Consider the following 23,183-nt stretch of genomic DNA (forward strand, 5'->3'; position numbering starts at 1 on the left):
TGACCAAAGATGAACTAGAGACCATTACCGATCACAAAATAGAAAATTTTGATTATATCAAATTAAAAAGCCTTTGTACAAACAGAACGAATGCAAACAAGATTAGTAGGGAAGCAACAAACTGGGAAAACATCTTTACAATTAAAGGTTCTGATAAAGGCCTCATTTCCAAAATGCATAGAGAACTGACTCAAATTTATAAAAAATCAAGCCATTCTCCAATTGATAAATGATCAAAGGATATGAACAGACGATTTTCAGATGAAGAAATTGAAACTATTACCACTCACATGAAAGAGTGTTCCAAATTACTATTGATCAGAGAAATGTGAATTAAGACAACTCTAAGATATCACTACACACCTGTCAGATTGGCTAAGATGACAGGAAAAAATAATGATGAATGTTGGAGGGGATGCGGGAAAACGGGGACACTGATGCATTGTTGGTGGAGTTGTGAACGAATCCAGCCATTCTGGAGAGCAATCTGGAATTATGCCCAAAAAGTTATCAAACTGTGCATACCCTTTGATCCAGCAGTGTTTCTAGATACTAAAAAAGGGAAAGGGACCTGTATGTGCCAAAATGTTTGTAGCAGCCCTGTTTGTAGTGGCTAGAAACTGGAAAATGAATGGATGCCCATCAATTGGAGAATGGCTGGGTAAATTGTGGTATATGACTGTTATGGAATATTATTGCTCTGTAAGGAATGACCAGCAGGATGAATACAGAGAGGCTTGGAGAGACCTACATGGACTGATGCTAAGTGAGATGAGCAGAACCAGGAGATTATTATACACTTCGACAACGATATTGTATGAGGATGTATTCTGATGGAAGTGGATTTCTATGACAAAGAGACTTAACTGAGTTTCAATGGATAAATGATGGACAGAAACAGCTACACCCAAAGAAGGAACACTGGGAAATGAATGTGAACTATTTGCATTTTTGATTTTCTTCCCGAGTTATTTTTACCTTCTGAATCCAATTCTCCCTGTGCAGCAGGAGAACTGTTCGGTTCTGCAAATATTTATTGTATCTAGGATATACTGTAACATATTTAACATATATAGGACTGCTTGCCATCTTGGGTGGGGGGGGGTGTGGAGGGAGGGAGGGGAAAAAAACGAAACATAAGCGAGTGCAAGGGATAATGTTGTAAAAAAATTATCCTGGCATGGATTCTGTCAATACAAAATTATTATTAAATAAAATAAAATTTAAATTAAAAAAAAATATATATATAGAGAGAGGGGGCTTTCAAGACGAGATCAAGGAGCTAGCAGGAGTCCTCAAACTTTTTAAATAGGGGGCCAGTTCACTGTCCCTCAGACTGTTGGAGGGCCGGACTATAGTAAAAACAAAAACTTTGTTTTGTGGGCCTTTAAATAAAGAAATTTCATAGCCTTGGGTGAGGGGGGTAATCGTCCTCAGCTGCCACATCTGGCCCATGGGCTGTAGTTTGAGGACCCCTGCTAGAGACAGTGCTGGGTTATTGCTGCGCCCGCTTCTTCTAGCATCTAAAGGTGATACCCGGTAGAGGTGATGGAAGGAGATGGGAGAAGGGATGGGGAGTGTCTGCAGCTTCAGAGGTAGCAAGACTTTGAGACAAATACTCGGTGTGCTGTATCAACCTTCTGCCCTGCAAAGAGCCTAGCATACAAGGCTAAGGCTGAAGAGCTATCCAGCTGATTCAAGCTGGAATGTGATTAGCCCTGGCACTAGGGATGCTCAGCCTTTCTCCTCCTGGCTGAGTCTCCTCTAGCCCTGGACCATTCTCAATAGTTCAAAGTCCATACACTTCTCTTTCACTTAGTGACTACTAACCCTTAAAATAACCCTTGGTCTACCTATGGCCAAAAACCATTCCCCAGGGTAATAGCATAAGGGTCCCTGAAGGTAGTGGCATCTCTCAAAATGTAAAAAAAAAAAAAAAAAAAAAAAAAAAAAAAAAAAAAAAAAAAAAAAAAAAAGCTTTTAGGCAGATCTCAAGAAGTGGGGGAGGTGTGTGGGGCATTGCTTTCTGGGATGGCTGGGGAAGTTCCAGGATGAAAAGAATTACTCCACATTCAGCATACTTAGTTGAGGCTAAAGAGCTTGGAGGTGGTCCAGAGTATAATCACTCACAAATACAGAAGCCCTTACTCTAAAGGCACTTAGCTTTCCCCTCCAGGTTAAGCCCCTTTCTGTATTGGGCTATGTCCCATCAAGGACTTCATCTTTAGAAACACTTCCCCAGCAAATCATACTGGATTGTGCAGCCTACATTATGAGTCTCATTCTACCTACTCCCTATCTTCTTGGTACCTTTCAGAGACATCCTTAAAAATCAATCCACAAGCACTTTCTGTTTGCTTTTCAAGTATTAGGTATTTTTTCTAAGTACAAGGGTTACAATAACAAAATTGAAATAATCCTTGCCCTCAAGGAATTTATATTCTAACAGAGGATTCAGTATATGCATAAATAGGTATATACAACAAATAAAAACAAAGTAGATGATATGCAAGATAACTTTAAAAGAAAAGGAGTGTGTGTGGAGAGGACAAAAAAGAGGACCTTAGAAGGTGGTTGCCTGAGCTGAATCTTAAAGGAAGCCAATTATTCCAAGAGGCAGAAGAGAGGAAAAAGAGATCATCTCAGACTGGGGGGACATTCTAGACAGAGGCATGGAGTTGGAAAATGGAACATCACATGTGAAGAACAACAAGCAGGCCTGGAGATGAGTAACATGGTAGGAAGAAGGCATAATGTAAAGAGTTCTACATGCTTAATAGAAAGAACTTAATATTTCATTCTAGAAATGATAGGGACCCACTGGAGGTTATAGAAGATTTTGAGGTGGTGAGATGATATCATATTTGGGTGGCCTAATATCATTTCAAAACAATGGTTTTCCATCTTGAGAAATTCTAACAAGTGATTTCTGTTTTCAGTTGATGCTCCTTCAACAGTATCTACTGTTACCACTGTATCTCCTACTGGCCCAGTAACTTCAGGTAAGGATAAATAAATGCTGCCTCTGCCCATCTTCTCCATCAGAAATTTGATTAAAGCAGAAACTGTGTCATATTTAGTGCTTTTTTTCTTTTTTAATTAAAAAAAGGAGATTGTCACTATTGATCAGAGAAATGCAAATTAAGACAATTCTGAGGTGCCACTATACACTCTCAGATTGTCTTAAGATGACAAAGATAATGGTAAATGTTGGAGGGGATGTGGGAAAACTGGGACACTAATGCATTGTTGGTAGAGTTGTGAACTGATCCAACCATTCTGGAGATCAGTTTGGAACTCTGCTCAAAAGCCTATCAAACTGTGCCTATCCTTTGACACAGCAGTGCCATTACTGGGTCTGTATCCCAAATGAATGTCTGAGCCTAGATTTGAATTTAAGTCTTCCTGTTCCCAGGCTTGGTGCTCTATTTGCTGTATCACTAATCTAATCTGTTTTATAGAGAGAAGATATTGTGAGATGCAATAATCACTTTAAAAAGTAAAAAGTGATAGATGATTGAAAGATCTTTTCTAATCTCAAAAACCTTGGAGAAATTTCCAGTTGCTTTGTGGCTAGTACTACTATGAGAGATACAAAATAAGTACAAGACAAGGTCCCTGCAAGGGAGAAGGAAGAGAAACCCATATGGGAAAAACACATACCAACACAATCCTCCTTAGGAGAAAAAGCAAAATATCACAGTGTCATGGAAACGGAGAGAGGAAAGAATAACAAGAAAAAAACATATGGACAACAATATCATTTTGGACAAAAGTCAAGAAAGATAAAACCTAAGGTTTCTGGATTTAACTAAAAGGAAATTATTGGTGACCTTGTGATAAAAATCAGATTATAAGGGGAATGAACAATAAGAAATGGAGGCAGTGGATTTAGTTTGACATCAGAAGGAAGGAGAATAGAAAAAAATGGAGAAATTCATCCCAGTAGGACACAGGAACAGAGGGGAATGTGATCTAGATAGAAGGCAACGAGGGTCATACTTCATTAAGGTCAGCTGGCATTTAAAAGAAGTGTAAAGAAAGTGATGAGTTTGGGGAAGATTAGGATGGAGGAATTAGGAAGCACATGAGAATTAGGATACCATATTACACATCTGCATACATTCAAAGATAGATGATCCTTTATGTACCAAATGGAATGGTGGTATGGTATAAAATTCTTGGGAGCACTTGGTATGAGGGCTTGCCAAGTCCCTTTCAAGGTTACTCATTCACCTTTGATGTCCACCTGGCATTCAATTCTCATCTGTGGTTTCAAGAAACATAGTTTGAGCAGCAGTCATAATCCTAAATCATATTGGTAGACAGGCTAAACCAGGTTGAAGGTAACTTATAGAGCTTGGAACATTTGGTGAATTAGAAGGATGTCTACCCCAATCATTTCAAGACTTTCCTCAGCAAAATGAACAGATGATAAGAGCAGAATGAACAGAATTTGTTCTAAGTGACCATAAAGGCATCTAAAGGAGGCATTGTGGAGCACTTAAAATTAACTGGATCAAGCATTGAAGATATCAAGGTCTTCCACTGCGTTCTGGGGTATTGATGGACAGTCATCTTGACTTTTGTCTTGCCATTAGACTAAGGACTTAGGAAGAGAGAGTAAGATTGATGATCTTGTGTCACTTTGCCTCATTTAAATCCAATTCAAATACAAATTGAGATGTCAAGGACATACAACCGAATTCAAAACAATCCACAAACATTTACATATTGCAGTGATGAAGTGATAGGATTTGTGCTAATGTATTGGAGATATAGATAATAAAATCCTTCTATATATTAATTTCTGTTATCCAAAAATTAATTCTCTTGGAGCCAGAAGGATGGGGAAAATTTATTGCATTAATATCTTTAGTGCTTAACTAGAAATGAGAGACTAAATGTTTTTGAGTATACTTTGAAGACAAAGCTACTTTCATTTTTTCCCCACTGAAAGTAAATGTCTTTCTTATTATTTCATGTTCCCCTCCAAGTCCAAACAGGATGATTTTAGAGGATGCAGAGCTATATTACTTTTCCTCCTTTATGTTTTCTGGGGTAGAGTTGTGGTTACTAAAATCCATCTCTTCAAAGGCCCGGGTACCTCTTTAGAAGCATCATCCATTAAGAGTTCTTTAATTCTCAATTATATTTGTTCTAGTTTTCCGAACAGGAATCAGAAACCTGGTTGTAGATGATGAATCTACTTCTAGCCTTCGGGTAAAATGGGACATTTCAGACAACAGAGTGGAGCAGTTCAGGGTGACCTATCTTACTGCTAAAGGAGACCATGCTGAAGAAGTGATAGGAACGGTCTGTATCATTTTAAGCTGTCTAGAAACTCTGAAGAGCTTTCTAACTAACACAGAGCTAACAGAGGACACTCACTCTTGGAGATTAATATCCTTAGCTAATAAAAACTTCACTGCCAGTTTCCTTCATGGGTATAACCAGGTTCTAACTCCACTCCAAAACCCTTTCATCATCTTGCTCCTCTTCCTATTTAGTTAACAACAGCTTGCATGCTAAAGTAATACAAGGACAAATGTATAACAAATGGCAATAATGATGATTATATTTTAAACTTCCTTGTCTTTCTCCACCAAAATTCTTGGAAAAATAGAAAGTATAGAAACCTACTTTGTTGTATTCCATAGATAGATATTGTCTTAAAAGCAAGTCACAAAATTTCATTTTATTCTCATATTTTCTCTGACATTTTATTCTTGGTACTTCCATTCCCAATGACTAGCACAGCAACTGGCACGTAGTTAAGTGATTAATAAATGCTTGTTGTTTGAATCTATTATAATTCTTAGCTGATGTCTTTGTTTCTAATTAATTTTCAATTCAGTCCTTCCTAAGAACAATTGACTTTTGTTCATTTGCCCAGTGATTTATTTGTAACAAAAACTTTAATGCTTTAGGAGAGGTTATTGTTTAAAGGAACTTGGTTGAAAAAAACATAGAATCATTTTGTAAATATCAGTAAAATCCTCTAACATACGATTTATTTAAGTTTGTAGTTAGTAGCTTTAAGCTTTGGGGTTTAAACCCTCTGATTTCATTTTTTCTGGGTAGAGACATTTAGTGATTTAATGATTCACATTAGATATTCATCTGCAGTTTATCATCTTAAGAATTGCCTCAAAGAAATAAGTACACAGAAATAAGGTGACTTTCCCAGGACCACACAGGTAATTGGAGGTGGACCTAGAACTCCAATCTTCATGATTCTAAAGCCGCTCTACCAAAGCCAGATTCACTACAGCACTCTAACTCACAGACACTGGACCAAAAAATACTGAGTTTTCTTAAAATAAGGTACACATATGTTTCCTTTTTATTAGAGAGTCATGCTGGGCACAAGAATCCTAAGACAATGGGTCATAGTCTTCCCTGATCTTTTTTTAATTAAAAAACATTTTTTTTTTTTAGCATTTTACCAAATCTTATTATGCTTTTAAATTTAATGGAATTCAGCAGGATTCCCAGTCATTTACATAATTTTTATACATAATATTTTTGGTTGTTCGATAGCACTGGAATATTTTTCCTTTAGCCTTTCCAATCCACAATTTTTCCACCTTTTTTTCATTTTCTCCTCAAGAAAATCCATAGAGAATGCCCATAGAATTTTTTTCCACCAAGAATTGTTATTGTTTCCTACCAACTGACCCTCTCTCAATTTCCATTTATTTTTAGAAGTTGAGATTAAAAAATGGCCTTTGCTATCTCATCATCAAAAAAGAATGAGTCCCATTCATTATCATACTTTCTTCCAGAATATTTACCTGATAAAATATTGAAATTAGCAGAAAATAGTTTAATAAAGTCAGCCTAATGTTAGCTCAGAATTTCTTAAATTCTCTCATTAAATACCTTTAGAAGAAAAACCTGTGGAAATTCCAAACATAGTAATAATACAAGTTCATCCCTGTAATAAATTCAATATAACATATAAATGTTTTTTGGAAATTAAAAATGAAATGATTATAAAAAGGACAGACGCAGATATTTTATTTTTCTGATCATTACTCTGTATTCTAATTTTATATTTACAAAGAAGAACATAAAAAAAGAAAATAGCTTTGCTGCTTTTCTGTCCTATTCTTTGAACTGGGATTCTCAAACTATTCCCCCAGCAAATTTGGAGATACTTTGGAGAAAGTGATTTTAGAGGAGAAAGGAAAATTCATTTATTTTTGAAGGGCTTTAGTTGAAGGGGGGAAGTGCATTATTAACTAAGGGTGTGGTATGGCTTTAAACAAACAAATCAACCACATTATAAGGAAACTCAAATTTACACACCAGAACAAAGGAAGGTAAACTCTTCTTTGCTGAAGATGTGAAAAGATTCCTTTATAATGGATTCCTTTGGGTAAGGAGCTTTTTTATGCATTTCAAATAGGAGGTGATTAGTTAACATTTTTAGACTTCACTTTCCAGGAAGAGATATAAAGATTCCAGAAATGTAGCACAAAAAGTGAATCAGGCTTATATATAGAATAAAAACAAAACAAAAAACCGAAATTGGATGTATGCTAGAATCTTTAGATGAGTCTCATGAAGTGCACCGAAATGCCATTTACAGTAAACAGAGATTCGCTCCCAGAACATTATATAGCAAGGATAGAATTGGGATCTCAGACAAGTAGAAAGAGCAGTAGATTGAACATTAGTCTTGAATCTGAGAAAGACTCAAGTTCAAATATGACCTTGTTGTTATTCAGTTGTTTCAGTCATGTCTTCATGATACCATTTGGGATTTTTTTGGCAAGAATGCTAGAATGGCTGGCCATAACTGACATAGCAGATATATAAAAGATTATTCTCTTTCCCCCTTTATTTGGGACAGAATATAACAATAATGCAAAAGAGGAATATTCAATGCAATTTAAAATAATTTTCTGACTTTCAGTCTTCTTTTATTCTTAAGAAAATGAAAACATGATCCTAGATCTATCTCTGGAAGGCTCTGCTGCTATGCAGCTATTAGGCAGTAGAATTGAGCTTGGGACTCAAACTCTAAGACTCCAAGTTTCACATATATCTGTGATTTTATCTTTGTGGCTACTATCTCTGATGAAACTAATTTATCCACAAGCATTTTCTAGATGCCAGAAGCAAAGTGCTAGGTGTTAACCCATCCATGACTGCCAATTCTGGGCCACTCTTGTCCAGGTTCTCCTAGAAGTCTGTAAATATCAAAATTCAGGAGTCACATGTCTGTGGCAAAATCTCCTATGATCTAGTCTGTGATGTATAAAACAAGAGTAATTACATTTAAACTGCTCTTCTCTTGAAAGTGAAATTGCTAATATGAAGTGCTTCAAAGCACACATACATAAATATTGTATACGAAACACTTTGTTGACAATTAAAGATTTTGAATGCAAATCCTTTGAGATCCTGGGTAGGAAAATCCAGTTATACACAGATTATTAAGGATGCCTGCATGTGTAAAATTGGACAAAGCTTTGAGTGGAGCCCCACCCAAAAGAGGTGGTTTTCTTGGTCTCCGGAAGCTTATAGTATAGCTGGAAAGGATCACTCAGTAACTCACTGGAGTGCAAGGAAAGAGATAACAAAGTACCAGATTTCATCTTTGCAGCCATTAGCACTCAAAGGTGCCTGAGAGTTGAAACTAGTTCAGTCTTGACCAAAATCAGTTATTTTTATAGCATCACATTACTCAACTCTATGGAGATTTGGATGACAGCCACTCAAAGGTTTTTTTTTGTTTTTTGTTTTTTTTTTTTTGTTTTTTTTTTCCTGTTGGCAGGGAATTGTAACCTCATATTTATTTAGAATGAAAGTTCCATGGACTCCAGATTCTTTTCAACTTGAATATCAAGATTCACAATAATGTCCTGAATGAAGAATTCATAAATTCATAAATGTTAAAGCTGAAGTGATTTCAAAAGACATAATTTTGTAGATTAGGAAACTGAGGCACAATTTGTTAAATCAGTTACCAAATTAATTTGTGGCATGATTTGAATCCATATATTTGTACCTCTGAATCCCATGTTCTATTTGTGTCAATTTTTTTTTAAATTTTTGAATATTAGAAGATTTGGAATAGAATTCCTTCATGCTAGAGTTCTTTTTCAGAAAAGTTCATCTGATATATTATTCATTTTACTTCCCATTTGAAAATGAAAATCTTTTTGTGGTATTTGTCCATAAATGATAGTCTTGTCTAGGTATTGTTTAGTCATGTCTGTCTCTTTTTTACCCAGTTAGGGTTTTCTTGTCAAAGATACTAAAATGGCTTGGTATTTTCATTTCATTTTTACAGATGAGGAAACTGAGGAGAGGGTTGAGTGATTAGTGCAGAGGCATACAATTAATAAGTGTCTAAGGCTGGATTTGAACTCAGGACAATGAATCTTCCTGATTTCAGATCCAGTACTCCATCTACCACACTACTTAGCTGTCTAATTTATCTGGCTAGACAATCACCAAGAAATAGACACTTAGAGACTTCACAGAGCACATTTACATATTACTCTTGAGTGTATAACCAAGGTAAAGTATTTTGGGAATTATAAGAGCTAACAATTGCTTCTTCAATACATTGCAAGTGACAACTAAATGAAGCAGAAAATACCCTGACCATCTTTCAGTCGTCCAGGTGCTAAGGATAATAATAGCTTCCAGGTGTGAATTTTGATAGGTCCCAAGGTAAAATATTTGTTTCAGAGATAGAAAATAATGAATTATGCAATGACCTTGATTTCAGGTACATCAGCATGAATGGTTTGTTTGAAAATTACCTGGAAAGAATTTCCTTGTTAGCAGCTAGATAGTAGGCAGAAAGGCAAAATCAGGGAGAGACAGAGACAGAAAGAGACAGAGATAGTGACAGAGAGGGGAACAGAGACAGAGACAGAGACAGACAGAAAAACAGAAAAACCAAGAGAGACACATAGAGAGACAAAGATAGAGAAAGACAAAGTTGAAGGGAATTGTCTTGGAAGAAACTATATCAAATGAGTAATACAAATTGGGACAAACCAAAACCTTTCCATTTTCTATGTTTGAGGCTAAACTAGTCTAAGGATAGAGCAATTAAGCATCCTTACTGTAGTTTCTTAAAGGCTTTGACCAAGTTTTCTCTTTGACTTTTTTACTTTACTTCCAAGTCCCAAACTAATTATGACTATAGGCATTTTCCTTGTGTCTTCCTAAAAAAGGCACGTATTAACTTCCCAAACCAGTATAAAATTGCCCAAGCTAGATTTCTTTTATAATAATAATAATGATAATAAAAACAATGTATTGTTGTTTTGAAGACTTAACCAAATCTAATCTACATTTACTTCAGGGTTCAACTAAAGGCTTTCTTGGGTTTAGTTCATGATTTATTGGTTTCCTCTCATCCAAAGGCAGAGCTACTGAGCCAAACTCCGTGGTTACGCCTGCTGGCTTTTTACCCTGGCCCTTCCTTTGAGGAGCAAATCCAGCTGTCCCTGGCCTTTGACTCCTTAACTCTTTCCAGGCAATCTTGGCAGCCAAGTATCTTTTCCAAAAATGATTTGTTTTCTGAACTGATCACAGGTGGCAAGCTAGAAGACTACAACAGGAAGATTAGAAGAAATTATTTTGGGATTACCATTGAGAGAATTTGGGTAGATCATAATTTATTTACAACGATGCTTGAAGAAACTGCTTCCCTTCTATTGGGGCCTAACACCTCAACCAACTTTATTTTCAGAACTCTTTAGAGAAACACTGAGGTGGTATTTGCATTTATGAGGTGCTCCACTCAGATATAAAAGTTCCTGTTATCTTCTTTCTTCTTGTTCTTCTTGTTTTTCTTCTTACTGTTCTTCTTTTCTTCTTCTCCTCCTCCTTCTTTTCTTTCTTCTTCTCTTCTTCTTCTTGTTCTTTTCCTTGTTATTTTCTTCTTCTCCTTTTCTTTTTCTTCTTTTCTTCCTCCTCCTCCTCCTCTTCCTCCTGTTCCTCTTCTTTCTTCTTCTCCTTTCTTTTGTAATTGTTGTCTCAGAAGAATTACAAGGGCTGTGTAAGGCTGTAGTCATCAACTAACACCTGCCATTTTATGATTGAAACAAGTAAATCCTGGGATTGGGTTATAGCTGACAGGATAACAAAATAATGAAAGACTGAATTTTCAAGGGACTACTTATACTGAGTCACAAAGACAGCAGGCCGATGTTGTAAACTGACCTCCCCAAGAACCACAAACACCTGCTTTTTATACAGAACATTAATCATTTGGATCTGGATGATTTCCAAAGATTTGGGATAGAGTACAACTCATCAGAGTCTCAGATTTAAACTTTCTATATTTATGGTTAGAATCAAAAGGTGTCCATGAGGGTGAGCTGCAGACAGAAAATCTATCTCATACTTTCCCTTTTTCTTCTCTCCACCTCTCCTCTCCCTCTATATAGCCCTCAATTCTGATTATGGCAGGGGGCTAAGGGACTCTTCTTATATTGAAATAATAGGAAGAAATGTCTAGGATACTTATAAATATAAGACTTTGATTTTTCAATTTAGGTTATGGTGCCAGGAAAACAGAACCAACTTCTTCTCAAGCCTCTGCTTTCAGATACTGAATACAAAGTCACTGTGACTCCCATCTATTCTGATGGAGAAGGTGTTAGTGTGTCAGCCCCTGGAAAAACCTGTGAGTATAAACCCTCTGCCCCTGGATAATAGTCTAAAAATGTATTATTTTTATAAATGAACTTTTTTTATTATTTCTCAGGAACATATTATTTATGCTCCTGAGAAATAGCTAAGTAAAATCTGATATCTGTGCTATGATGTTAACTAACATCGAACAGATGATAGTATGAACCTGAAGTCCCTTCTCAACACATCATACATTTAGTTTGGCAATATGTGAATTTTCTGGTGCAACAGTTTAAAATTTTAATTCCTCAAAATTGGCAAAAAACTCTCAAAAGATAAAAATAGTCAGTGTTAGAGCTGCTGGAGGAAGGCATACCACTACATGATTGGTGGAGCTGTAAACTGATCCAACCATTTTGAAAAGCAGTTTCCTTGAGGAAGGTAATCCTTTCTTTAACCCAGAGATGCTACTCCTGGATACATAATCCAAGGAAGTAACAAATGCTCTTTTGTGTTAGCAAATAACCGGAAACAAAATGAATGTCCTTCCATTGGGGAATTACTGAAAAAAAAAATAGTGGCTTATGAATGAAATGAATTGTTATTATGCCATAAGAAGTGGTGAATATGTAGAATCAAGAGAAACTTGAGAAGACTTGTATGAACTGATACAAAATGAAATAGAACCAAGAAACAAAAACTTAATCTATAGTGAAATAAATTAAAAGACACCAGAGTGAGGGTAAATGTAGCTTAATGGTGATGTTCAATTTGGTCCACAGAGAAGAGCTGAGAAAATGTACCTTCTTCCTTTCAGTGGGGAGATGGGAAACTGACTGTGGGATGTTGCATCTACTGCCAAACACATTATCACAATATAGCTTAATTTTGCTAAATGGCATTTTTTCAGATGTTTATAAAGGAAAACTCACTAAGGATAGAAGAAGGTAGGACAAGGGGAAAAATAGACTGAATCTGGAAATAACTTAAATAAAACCAAAATTAATCAATGAAACAAAGAAAAAGAGAAAGGAAGGAAAGAAGAAAGGAAGAAAAGAAGAGAACAGAAAAGAAGGAAGAGAGAGTAGGAAGGAGAGAAGATAAAATGAAGAGAGGAAAGGAAGATGGAAAGAAGAGAGGGAAGGAGTATGACAAGAAAGAGTAGGAGAAGAGAGGGAAGAAGAGAAGATAGTAAGGAAGAGAGAGAAGGAAGATAGAATGAAGAGGGGGAAGAAAGAAAAAAAGAAAGAAAGAAAGAAAGGAAGGAAGGAAGAAAGGAGGGAGGCAGGAAAGAGGGAGAAAATTCAGCTGTTTAGATTCAACTTGACTTACAAAATTTGCAGTGGCTCTTTTATTTAATAGTACTAAAATATTCCTTTTCTCCCCATCCCCAAGTTGTTTTGGTAATTTCCAGTGCTGACAATGGCTATGAAAATGTAAATGTAATTATAGAAAATACAATGCCTCACAAAAGAGCATATTACATTTTAGGTCTGTTGCCTGATTTATTTTAGATTCAAGACAGATGTATTAAACTCTAGTTGCATGGAATTGGTTGTGCTAAGTACTCCTTAGGTCATTTCCATTTCCTTAGTTACATGACCTGACTTAACATTTAGACAATACTGAAATATTATTATGACTTGGGACAAAGTGGAAGAACACAGAATCACAGAATTATATAATATCACATTAGTCAGCCTACTTCTGAACTCAATTTCTGTCTATGACATACCAACAAGGGATCATTCAGCTTTTTCTTGAAAACCTCTAGTAAGGGGGAATCCACTGTGTTTCAAAATAGCCTGTTTTACTTTGGGATCCTTGAAGTGTCTGGAAAATTTTCTTTATATCAAACCTAACTCTGTCTTTCTATAAATACTATCTATTATTACTAATTTTGCCCCTTTAGACCAAACATAAAAAATCTATTCCTCATTACACATAACAGTTCTTTAAAGATTTGAAGAGAATGAACATGTTCTTCTGGCTGAATGTTTCCAGTTCTTTAATCAAGCAATATTGGGGCAGGGAACAGACCACAGAGTGTTTCCAGAAAGCACTCTTATCCTGACTTGATCAGTATCCTCTGCTTCTTGTCTCAGCTCTCAACCCATTTTTTAAAAAGGCAAACAAACCCAATTTTCAGACTAAACATCTCTATTAATATTTCTGTTGTATCATCGATAATATGGTTCTATCATCTCATATTTTTAAAGCACCTTTTCTGAATCTCTCTTTCATCCTTATAATACTCCAACTTGTACTACAATATAAATTTAGTAGACTATAATATCCTTGAAGACAAAGGGCTGGGGGTTGTTTTATTTTTTAATTGTTGCACAATGATACCCAGCTTGGTGCCTTCCACACAGTAGATACTCAGTATCTGTTTACTGAATTGAATTGGGTCAAACCCCATTACCAAATAAATAACAGACTATCTGTTATATCTTTCTAGAATAAAAAGATACCTAAGTAACTATTGATGGCTATTTTTCAAGCAATTTTCTCCACAATCATATTTCAACAGAAATAATATCATTATTCTGAGTTTGTTGCCATGAGCTTTGGCTTATATCACCTGAAATATAGGTGGATGGGGGGAAGAGAGGAGGAAACCTTTGATGAGTGTATAGGGTGGAAATATGTCCCTGAGAAGAGTTTGGACATGACTGTAAATATTTTATCAAAAGCCTTAAAGATATCTTAGTAATTCTTAGGGTTTAGTAAAAATCCCCAAGGTTAACCCTAAGATGAATCAATTATGTAAAGGATGGACTTCACTGATGGGAGTTTCTTTCAGAATGCTGTTTTGGATTCTGAAGAGACTAAGCTACTAGGAATTATTCTTTTGTACTGGCCTATAAAAACGGTACCTTTTTTGATATTTCCTACTGAAACAATTTAACTTCTCTGTTTAACAGCAACACACAGAGAATAAATAAGTACTATACTTCATCAATATTTTTCTCCATTTTAGTGCCACTCTCTGGTCCCCAAAATTTACGTGTCTCAGATGAATGGTATAACAGATTGCGAATTACTTGGGATCCCCCATCTTCACCACCAAAAGGCTACAGGATTGTCTATAAACCCATTAGTGGTAAGTAAATTTTTAAAGGTCAATTTGCTTTATCCCATTTTTTCAAATAACAACTTGATCTTGTCCTTTTATTTGAAAGTAACATTGTCTCTTTGGGTACATTTCAAGTGATTTCTTTTTCTGCCAATTTTTTTTATTACTAAAGTTCATTTTTCCTGTTCCTTCAGTTCCCGGTCAGGCACTGGAAACTTTTGTGGGGAACGATATTAATACCATTCTGATTCGAAACCTCGCCAGTGGAACAGAATACAATGTGAAAGTGTTTGCCTCTTATCCTTCCGGCTTCAGTGATGCACTGACAAGCGAAGTAAAGACTTGTAAGTCTCACATTCTGTTGGTTTCAGTCTTCAGACATGACTACTTTTAATTCATTGATTAATTATTCTTTCCCAAATGGCCTTTTCTTTTTCTCTACATAGGTCTTTTGTAGGAAATAACATCTAAAATCTCATTAATGGAACAGAGAATACTTTATCTAATGTTTGTCATATGCTTGTAAGGTAGGAAAGTAGTTCACTGATAGAGCAGTTTAGCATTAACATGGAATTCAGATAGCTATGATAAAAACTTGTAGAAAAAAAACCTTGTTATACCATTCATCTGAGACACGTAAATTTTGGGGACCAGAGAGTAGCACTAAAATGGCACTAAAAATATTGGTAAAGTATAGTACTTATTTATTCTCTGTGTTTTGCTGTTTAACAGAGAAGTTAAACTTTCAGTAGAGAAAAAAAATTGCTTTAACTTTTCAAATGAGGTAAAATTTCCCAATTTTTTGACAAAATCTGCTGTCAGGCAGGAATAAGTCCTAATCAAAATTGCCACTGGGAAATTTAGTCTTCCTCTAAGCTGTCTACCAAAGACTTTCACATTTCAAGAACTTAATCCACTTAAACCAATCATCTCTGGTATGGGTTTTAGCTACCCCACAAATTTGAGATCTTGTCATTGCCATGAACTCCCAACTGTTTCCCTCTTTTTTCTCTGAATACACAGAAATCAATTAATATCACAAAATTGATGAAGTATATTTAAATATTCATCATCATGAAATAAAGCTTTATATTATTCATTAAATAAAACAGACCAAACTTCTGATGTCACTCTCAAATCCCCAAACTAATTTCATTAGTTAGCCTTTTTACTTAATTTAAAATAATTTGCTTGTTAATATTCTTTTTATTTGACTTCTATGTGGCTTTTTGCCCTTCAGTTAAGATTTTGAGTGGATCATTATTTCCAAATAAAAGAAAAAAGTTCCCAATTACTAATTAGAAGTATGCCACACATATAGTAGAGAGTTATTGCCATAGCTACTTCTCTGAAATAAAAGGTCATTTTGTGAGTTTTTAGTTCTTTTAATTGTTTTTTTTTTATGTTGGCCCTGTAAGAGAAAGGGGGAAATGCTAAATGAAGGCTAAACAGGATTGGGCACTTCTAATGAGAAAGATACCATGTTGAATGCTGAGAAGCCAAAAAAAACAAACAAACAAACAAACAAACAAAAAAAAAACAACCAACCCACAGTCTTTGACTTCGAGGATGTTATATTCTATATGTGGAAAAATGTTCTAGCAAACTTGAGAAATATATTGCAAAGATTTATTACAGCATCTTAGAACTAGAAGTACAGATACCTAATCCAATCTGAATATGGATGCTCTCTACAACACCTTGGCAAGTGGTCATTCAGTTTCATTTGAAGTCTTTCCATTGATGGGCAACTCATTATCTTTTGAGAAAGCTAATTTCATTTTTGGACAGCTCTAAATGTTTGGAAATTTTTCTTATGTTGACGCAAAAGATCTAATTTGGATATTAACTTTGAAATGACCTTCAAAAGCCATATAGTCCAACTCCCCTCATTTTATGGGTAAGGTAACCAAAGCTCAGGAAAGTTAAGTTGCTAAAGCTCCTACAAGTACTGAGAGTCAAGGATGGGTTCTGAACTCTAGACCCCTGACTCTACAAATCATGCTCCTTCCACTATTACAATCACTGCTTGTTAACATTGTTTGTTAAATAGGGTACCTAGCATTGGATACATCAAGTATTGAACAGTGTCTTGGTATGGATTAAATTTTTCTTTCTAAAAACTTCTTCTACAAAGATATTTTAAGATCATATGAGGTTTTTTTCCATCTCCTATGTTACATTAAGAACTTTTAGTCCATGAAAACCCCTATATATTTTTGTATAAATAGCTTTCTAGCTATAACTCCCTAATCCAATTATTGGTTATTGTTTTTTAAGCCAAGTATATGATGTTATATTTATCTATATTAAATTTCACCTAATTAAAATTTGACTCATTGTTCTAGCTGTTGAGATTTATTTGGATCTTGAGTCCATAAAATATTAGCTATCCCTCCCAGTTTCATGTCATCTGCAAACCTGATAAGTTGTCATCAAGAAGAATGATGACATTCTTCTTTTAGCCAAGTTTCTGACTAAAAAATGTCCAACAAAATAGGGTCAAGGAAAGAGTTGTGACATTACAAGAAAGAAGCTCTCCTTTTTTTTGTTTTTTTCTTATTTGACCCAACTTCTGATTTCATTAGTATAGAGATCTCTAGATAAGGAAATCCTTTTGCTAATGCAGATGGGTACTGTTTAGCAACATAAAGTTTGAGAGAATTGGTCAGGAGCTCTGAAAGGGTAAGTGACTGCCTCAGATCATACAATAAGGATGGGTCAGCAATTGGATTTGTAGACAGGTCTTTCTACCTGAGAGAATAGTTTTTTTCTCCACTATATTATGCTGTATCTCAGAGAGATTGTCATATGTTAAAAAAAAAAAACCCCTTTTTTTTTTGCCTATTCAATAAAATTTTAATATCAATTCAATAGGGTAAAAATTCAACAAAATAACATTTAATAAATATTTATAGTTTGTATAATATTGTCCTAAGTTCTTAGAATACAAAGATAAAAAAAATTAACTTTTATTTTCATCAATTTTCACATGAATCACTTACATGTCTATAACTTTGTACTGTCAAAAATTGATATGCTCTCTCTTCCTCATATATATATATTATATATGAAAATAAAGATCCATTGTACATGATTCAGTTAAATATTTTTGTCTTATCCATTTGCCTGTGCCTGAAACCAGGGTTTATGTTTTGGTTGTCTTTAAGGTGATTCATTTTAATTTGGAGAGAACCAGAACAGTTATCTGAGCAACAATAGATAGGAGCACAACCCCTGGAGTCAGGAAGATCCAAATTCATATTTTGCTTCAGATGTTTACTAGTCATGATACTCTGGGCAAGTCACTTAACTCTGTCTGCCTCCATTTCTTCAATTGTAAAATGAGCCAGAGGAGGAAATGACAAGTCATTTCAGTGTCTTTGCCAAGAAAATCCTAAATGGGGACAATAACAGCACTTACCTCCCAGAGCTGATGCTTAGCATAGTGTCTCGCATATAATGAATGCTTGTTTTCTTTCCTTCCCCTAGTCCAAAATCTTCTTTTTATAAATGAAGTCAAAACCCACAGGAGTTAAATAGTCTAAGATCATAGCATCCTCAATTTAGAATTGGAATGGACCACCAAGGTGTTCTAGTTCAAGCTTTTCATTTTCAGACAAGAAAATTGAGGTACAGAGAGACTGACTTGCCCAAGATCATACAGGCAAGCTTAGTAGAATCAGGATTTGAATACAGGTTCCATGACTCTAAATCCAGGTTCTTTCCTTTACTACACTGACTCCTTTTGTTATTCAATTAGTCAATAAGCATTTAGTAAGTGCCTAGCCAGGCACTGGGCTAAATGCTGGGGATGCAAAATGAGACAAAAGACAATCCCTGTCCTCAAAGAGCTTACAGTGTAATGGAGAAGGCAACAACTACATATAACAATAACTCCATATAACTAAGCTATATATAAACTAAGTCATAAACAATAAACAGAAAAGAGCATTAGAATTAAGAGACATTGGGAAGGGCTTCTATAGAAGAAGTTGGAATTTGAAAGTAGTTAGAGAAGGCAGAAGTGAGCAAAGGGAGCTTGGGGGCCACCAGAGAGAACATCTGTTGCTGAGAGGCAGAGTATCTTGTTCATGGTACAGCCAGGAGGGCAGTATTATTAGATCAAAGAATAGGTTTGGAAGAACAAGGTACAAGAAGATTGGAATTATAGGGCAGGGCTGGATTATGAAAGGTTTTGGATGCAAAACAGCATTTTGTGTTTGTTGAGCTCAAGATGTTTATTGGACATCTAGTTTGAGATGTCTGAGAGACAGTTGGTCTGCAGAGGTTGAGGCAAGATAGATAAATTTAAGAATCATCAGTAATTAAATTCTTGAGAGCTGATGAGATTATTAGGTGAAGTAGATACAAGGAAAAGAGAAAAGAGCCCAGATCAGAACCCTGACAACCTTTGAGTAGAGGGTTTAAATGAGAATCCAACAAAGGGACAGAAAAGGAGAGGTCAAATAGGTTGGAATGAACCAGTAAGTGTGATGGTCTAAAAACCTAAAGAGAAAGAGTATCAGGAAGGAATGGTCTGATCAAAAGACTGAATGAGGGTTGAGAAAAGACCATTGGAATTGGCAACTAAGAGATCTTTGGTAACTTTGGAGAGAGCAATTTCAATGGAATAAGGTTTTCTTTAATACCTTTGTATTTATATTTGATTTGTTCATTACTAAACCATAGTACTCTTCTGTTCCTTAGGAAGGTATGGAATGCAGGAGCATTCTAGGCATAATAATTCAAGTATTAAATTAATAATAATGAGTAATTAGTTTGAACTCTAAACCTGCCCCCCCTCCAATTTCTTTCTGTGTACAAATAGGATATTATAAGACATTCCCCATAGAGTGTAGATATTAATATTTCCATTTCATTCTAGTGTTCCTGGGAGTGACTGATCTTGAAGCAGAAAGAATTCAAACAAATAGCTTGTGCCTCAAATGGAAACTGCACAGTCATGCTACTGCTTACCGGGTTGCCATAGAGAATCTCAATGGTAAGACGATGAGTTTTACAAATGCTTTTCAGTCACCTTCTTTGTGCTCATCACTATATTTGATACTGTGAGAATCAAAGGGTTACAGATACACAGGATGCACTCACAGCTCTCATAATAATAACTCACATTTATATATTGGGAAGTAAATTCTATTATTATACTTATTTTTCATGTGAATACATTGAAGCTCAGATAGGTTAATTGACTTGCCCATGGTCATACAGCTTGTAAGTATCTAAAACAGGATTTAAACTTTGGTGTTTTGGACACCTAGTCTAGCACCCTGTACATGAAGCCACCCAACATCCTAGCAATTTATTTGGGGAGACCAGAATTACATAAAATAAGCTGTCACTGTACTTGGGCTTGCACCCTATCTGGCTGTTTGCTTTTTAGTTTTATATTTCTTGTAGCATCATTTTTGGGGTGACTTGGGGTAAAGATTTTCCTTTCCTCCTTTAGTGGTTCAAATAACTACCTGCATGATATGTGATATGTAAACTTATTTCCTCTTGGGGGTTGTAATTCTCAAGTAAACTGAAAGCTTTTTAATTTTCTTTGCTCAATTATTCTTAGAATCAATCTCCTTTTCTAAAGGACTAAAAATTCCAGTGGAGAAAAAAAGAGTTTATTATTGTTATAATTAGGCAGAATAGCAATGTCCTTTTCATTTAGCATTTTGTAATTATAATATTCATTTGATTTTCACAAAAATGTGAAGTTGACATTGAAAGAATATTACATCCAATTTACAGCTGAGGAAAATGAGGATAAAGTGAAATAATTTGCCCAAGTTCACAGAAATAGTAAATGACTGAGTTGAGTTTGAAAGTTAGGATTTCTGATTCTATGATTCTTTTTACCACATCATATTTGTTTAAAATTTTGCAGAGATTTTATTGGGGTACCAATAGAAAAAAAAAGAAATTGTTTTTTAAAGGACTTCTTGTCAAATTAGTAATAAGCAGAAAAGTCTCTACCAATTGATAGAATGGTGTGATGGTCATTCATAGTTCTATCATACCACCAAGATGAAGTATATATGTATATATATGCATGCATACATACAATGTGTATATGCACATATATATACAAACATATTTGTAGTTGTTTAGATATTTTAATAATGTCCAACTCTTTGTGACTACATTTGGGTTTTTTTTGGGGGGGTATACACACACATATATAGACATACCACATATATATACACACAGAGACATATATATACATACCTATATATGTGTCACATGTGTGCAAATATATGTATGTATTTAAATATATACATATGTGTGTATGTTTAAATATGTATGTATATATATATTCTTCAGTATTTAAAAGGAAAAAATGAAAGGAAATACATTTATGTAGAAAGTCTTTAAAAAGCTAGTCATACAGAATGATTCAAAAGATGAATGGAAAATAATTTACAAGTATAATCATCCAATCTACTTGTGCAAATCTCCTAAAAAGTTAGCTTATTTGTGGATCAATGATTGGCCCCTTATGTTGTACTGCGTAACCAATGTAACCAGTGTAACCAAAGATAACATTAATCTGGAAGCCTGAAACAAATAAGCTGTTTGTAAAGCCAAGATCTTTGTTGGCAGGAACTTGAGCTTAGACTTCCTTCTTATCTGGGAGTTAACCTAACTTGTACTTCCTCAGCATAATGGGGAAGCAGCCAGAAATGTCTTCAACGGATCCAAGACAGTTTTGATTGAATAAGAATGAACAAAAAGTGCTGTTCATTTTCTCATTAACATTTAATACATCAAAAGATTTTGTGATTCAATTAGGACAGAACTCATTCATTCTGAAGTCTGTTTTTTTCATTATTGTGGCTAATCAACATACCGGCAATCAGTTCCTATCAGTAGCTTCAAGAAAAAGGGGAAATGTATATTTGAATCTTTTGTGACTGGCTTTCAGATAGGATGTTTTTGCTGTCTTATTAACTCCACCTTTGAATATCTTCTGATGCCAGGAGTGAGTCCATTGTTCCATGGGAAGCTAAGACAGGACTACCAGCTGTTTAGAAGTAATGATATTATTCACCACCACTGAGAATAGTGAGGTGGTCTGCTGGCCCCCAGAGCCATCCGAGGCTGTGGTAGATCCCTGGGTTTTATTTTGTTCAAGCTTCTAGTGCACTTCCATCTCCAGCCATGCTATCATATGAGCACTAGTAGCCCTCCTGCTCCCATTTTCCCCCACTTCTTAGCTTCCCAGTCCTCTTATTGTACTATTATTATTAGAATATAAACTTCTTGAGAGACAGGACTTTTTGCTTTTTTTATATTTGTCCCCAGTCTTTAGCTTGGTGCCTGATTTTCCATGGTAAGAACTTCATAAATGCTTTCTCTGTGTGTCTCTCTCTGTCTCTGTCTTTTTCTCTCAATCTCTTTGTCTCTCTCTCATTCCCACTCACATATTTTTGAGACAAAATAACAATGCAACAGTAGGTCAGTAGAAAGGCAAATGGTAAACTCCACTTTAGTCAGTGGTAAGGGGGTTGGGTCTGAAGTCAGGAAAACTCATCTTCTTGAGGTCAAATGTGACCTCAGACACTTATTAGGCCCATGACCACAGTCAAGTCACTTTACCCTGTTTGCCTCAGTTACTCATCTATAAAATGAACTGGAGAAGAAAATGGGAAATAACTCTAATATCCTTGCCAAGAAAACCCCAATTGGGGTTGACAAAGAGACAAAAAATGTTTGTGCACCTTTTTATTTTAAGATATTGCTCCTCAGACTTACATGAACTGATGCTAAGTGAAATGAGCAGAACCAGGAGATTATTATACACCTCAGCAATGATACTGTTTGAGGATGTATTCTGATGGAAGTGGATCTCTTCGAGAAAGAGAGCTAATTCAGTTTCAATTGATCAAAGATGGGCAGAAGCAGCTACACCCAAAGAAAGAATACTGGGAGATGAATATAAACTGCTTGCATTTTTGTTTTTCTTCCCAGACTATTTATACCTTCTGAATTCAATTCTCCCTGTGCAACAAGAAAACTGTTCGGTTCTACACACGTATATTGTATCCAGGATATACTGTAACCTATTCAACATGTAAAGGATTGTTTGCCATCTGGGGGAGGGGGTGGAAGGAGGGAGGGGAAAAATCGGAACAGAAGTGAATGCAAGGGATAATGTTGTAAAAACTTACCCTGGCATGAGCTCTATCAATAAAAAGTTATTTTAAAAAAAGATATTGCTCCTCTACCATTTGAGGGGTTTCCAATTTGGTAGTTTTCCAATTTGGCCTATAAAGAGAGGTAATCTCAGAGCTGGCCTTAGAGTTAGGAAAACTTGGGATCAGATAATGCCTTTGACATATTGACTCTGTAACCCTAAGCACATAATTTAATCTCTTAGTGTCTCCCCCACACCATTAACTAAAATTAGAAATTGCAGAGCAGGTTCTAATCTTCATCAGTAGAAGGAAAATTTTCATTGGAAATTTCTCATACTAAT

The 23,183-nt window shown here is 35.4% G+C and overlaps 1 protein-coding gene across 2 annotated transcripts in view; it reads left to right on the forward strand.

Moving 5' to 3' along the window:
• COL14A1 (collagen type XIV alpha 1 chain) overlaps positions 1 to 23,183 on the forward strand; it is a 253,774-nt gene that overhangs the window by 116,359 nt on the left and 114,232 nt on the right. For both annotated transcript variants that reach the window (XM_051971025.1, XM_051971024.1), the window contains exons 18-23: positions 2,940 to 3,002; positions 5,165 to 5,316; positions 11,536 to 11,665; positions 14,597 to 14,719; positions 14,887 to 15,036; positions 19,581 to 19,697. In XM_051971025.1, coding sequence (XP_051826985.1) covers positions 2,940 to 3,002; positions 5,165 to 5,316; positions 11,536 to 11,665; positions 14,597 to 14,719; positions 14,887 to 15,036; positions 19,581 to 19,697 — 735 coding nt within the window. The remainder of the gene's footprint in view (positions 1 to 2,939; positions 3,003 to 5,164; positions 5,317 to 11,535; positions 11,666 to 14,596; positions 14,720 to 14,886; positions 15,037 to 19,580; positions 19,698 to 23,183) is intronic.

Source organism: Antechinus flavipes, chromosome 1 (genome assembly GCF_016432865.1).
Source record: "Antechinus flavipes isolate AdamAnt ecotype Samford, QLD, Australia chromosome 1, AdamAnt_v2, whole genome shotgun sequence".
NCBI lineage: Eukaryota > Metazoa > Chordata > Mammalia > Dasyuromorphia > Dasyuridae > Antechinus > Antechinus flavipes.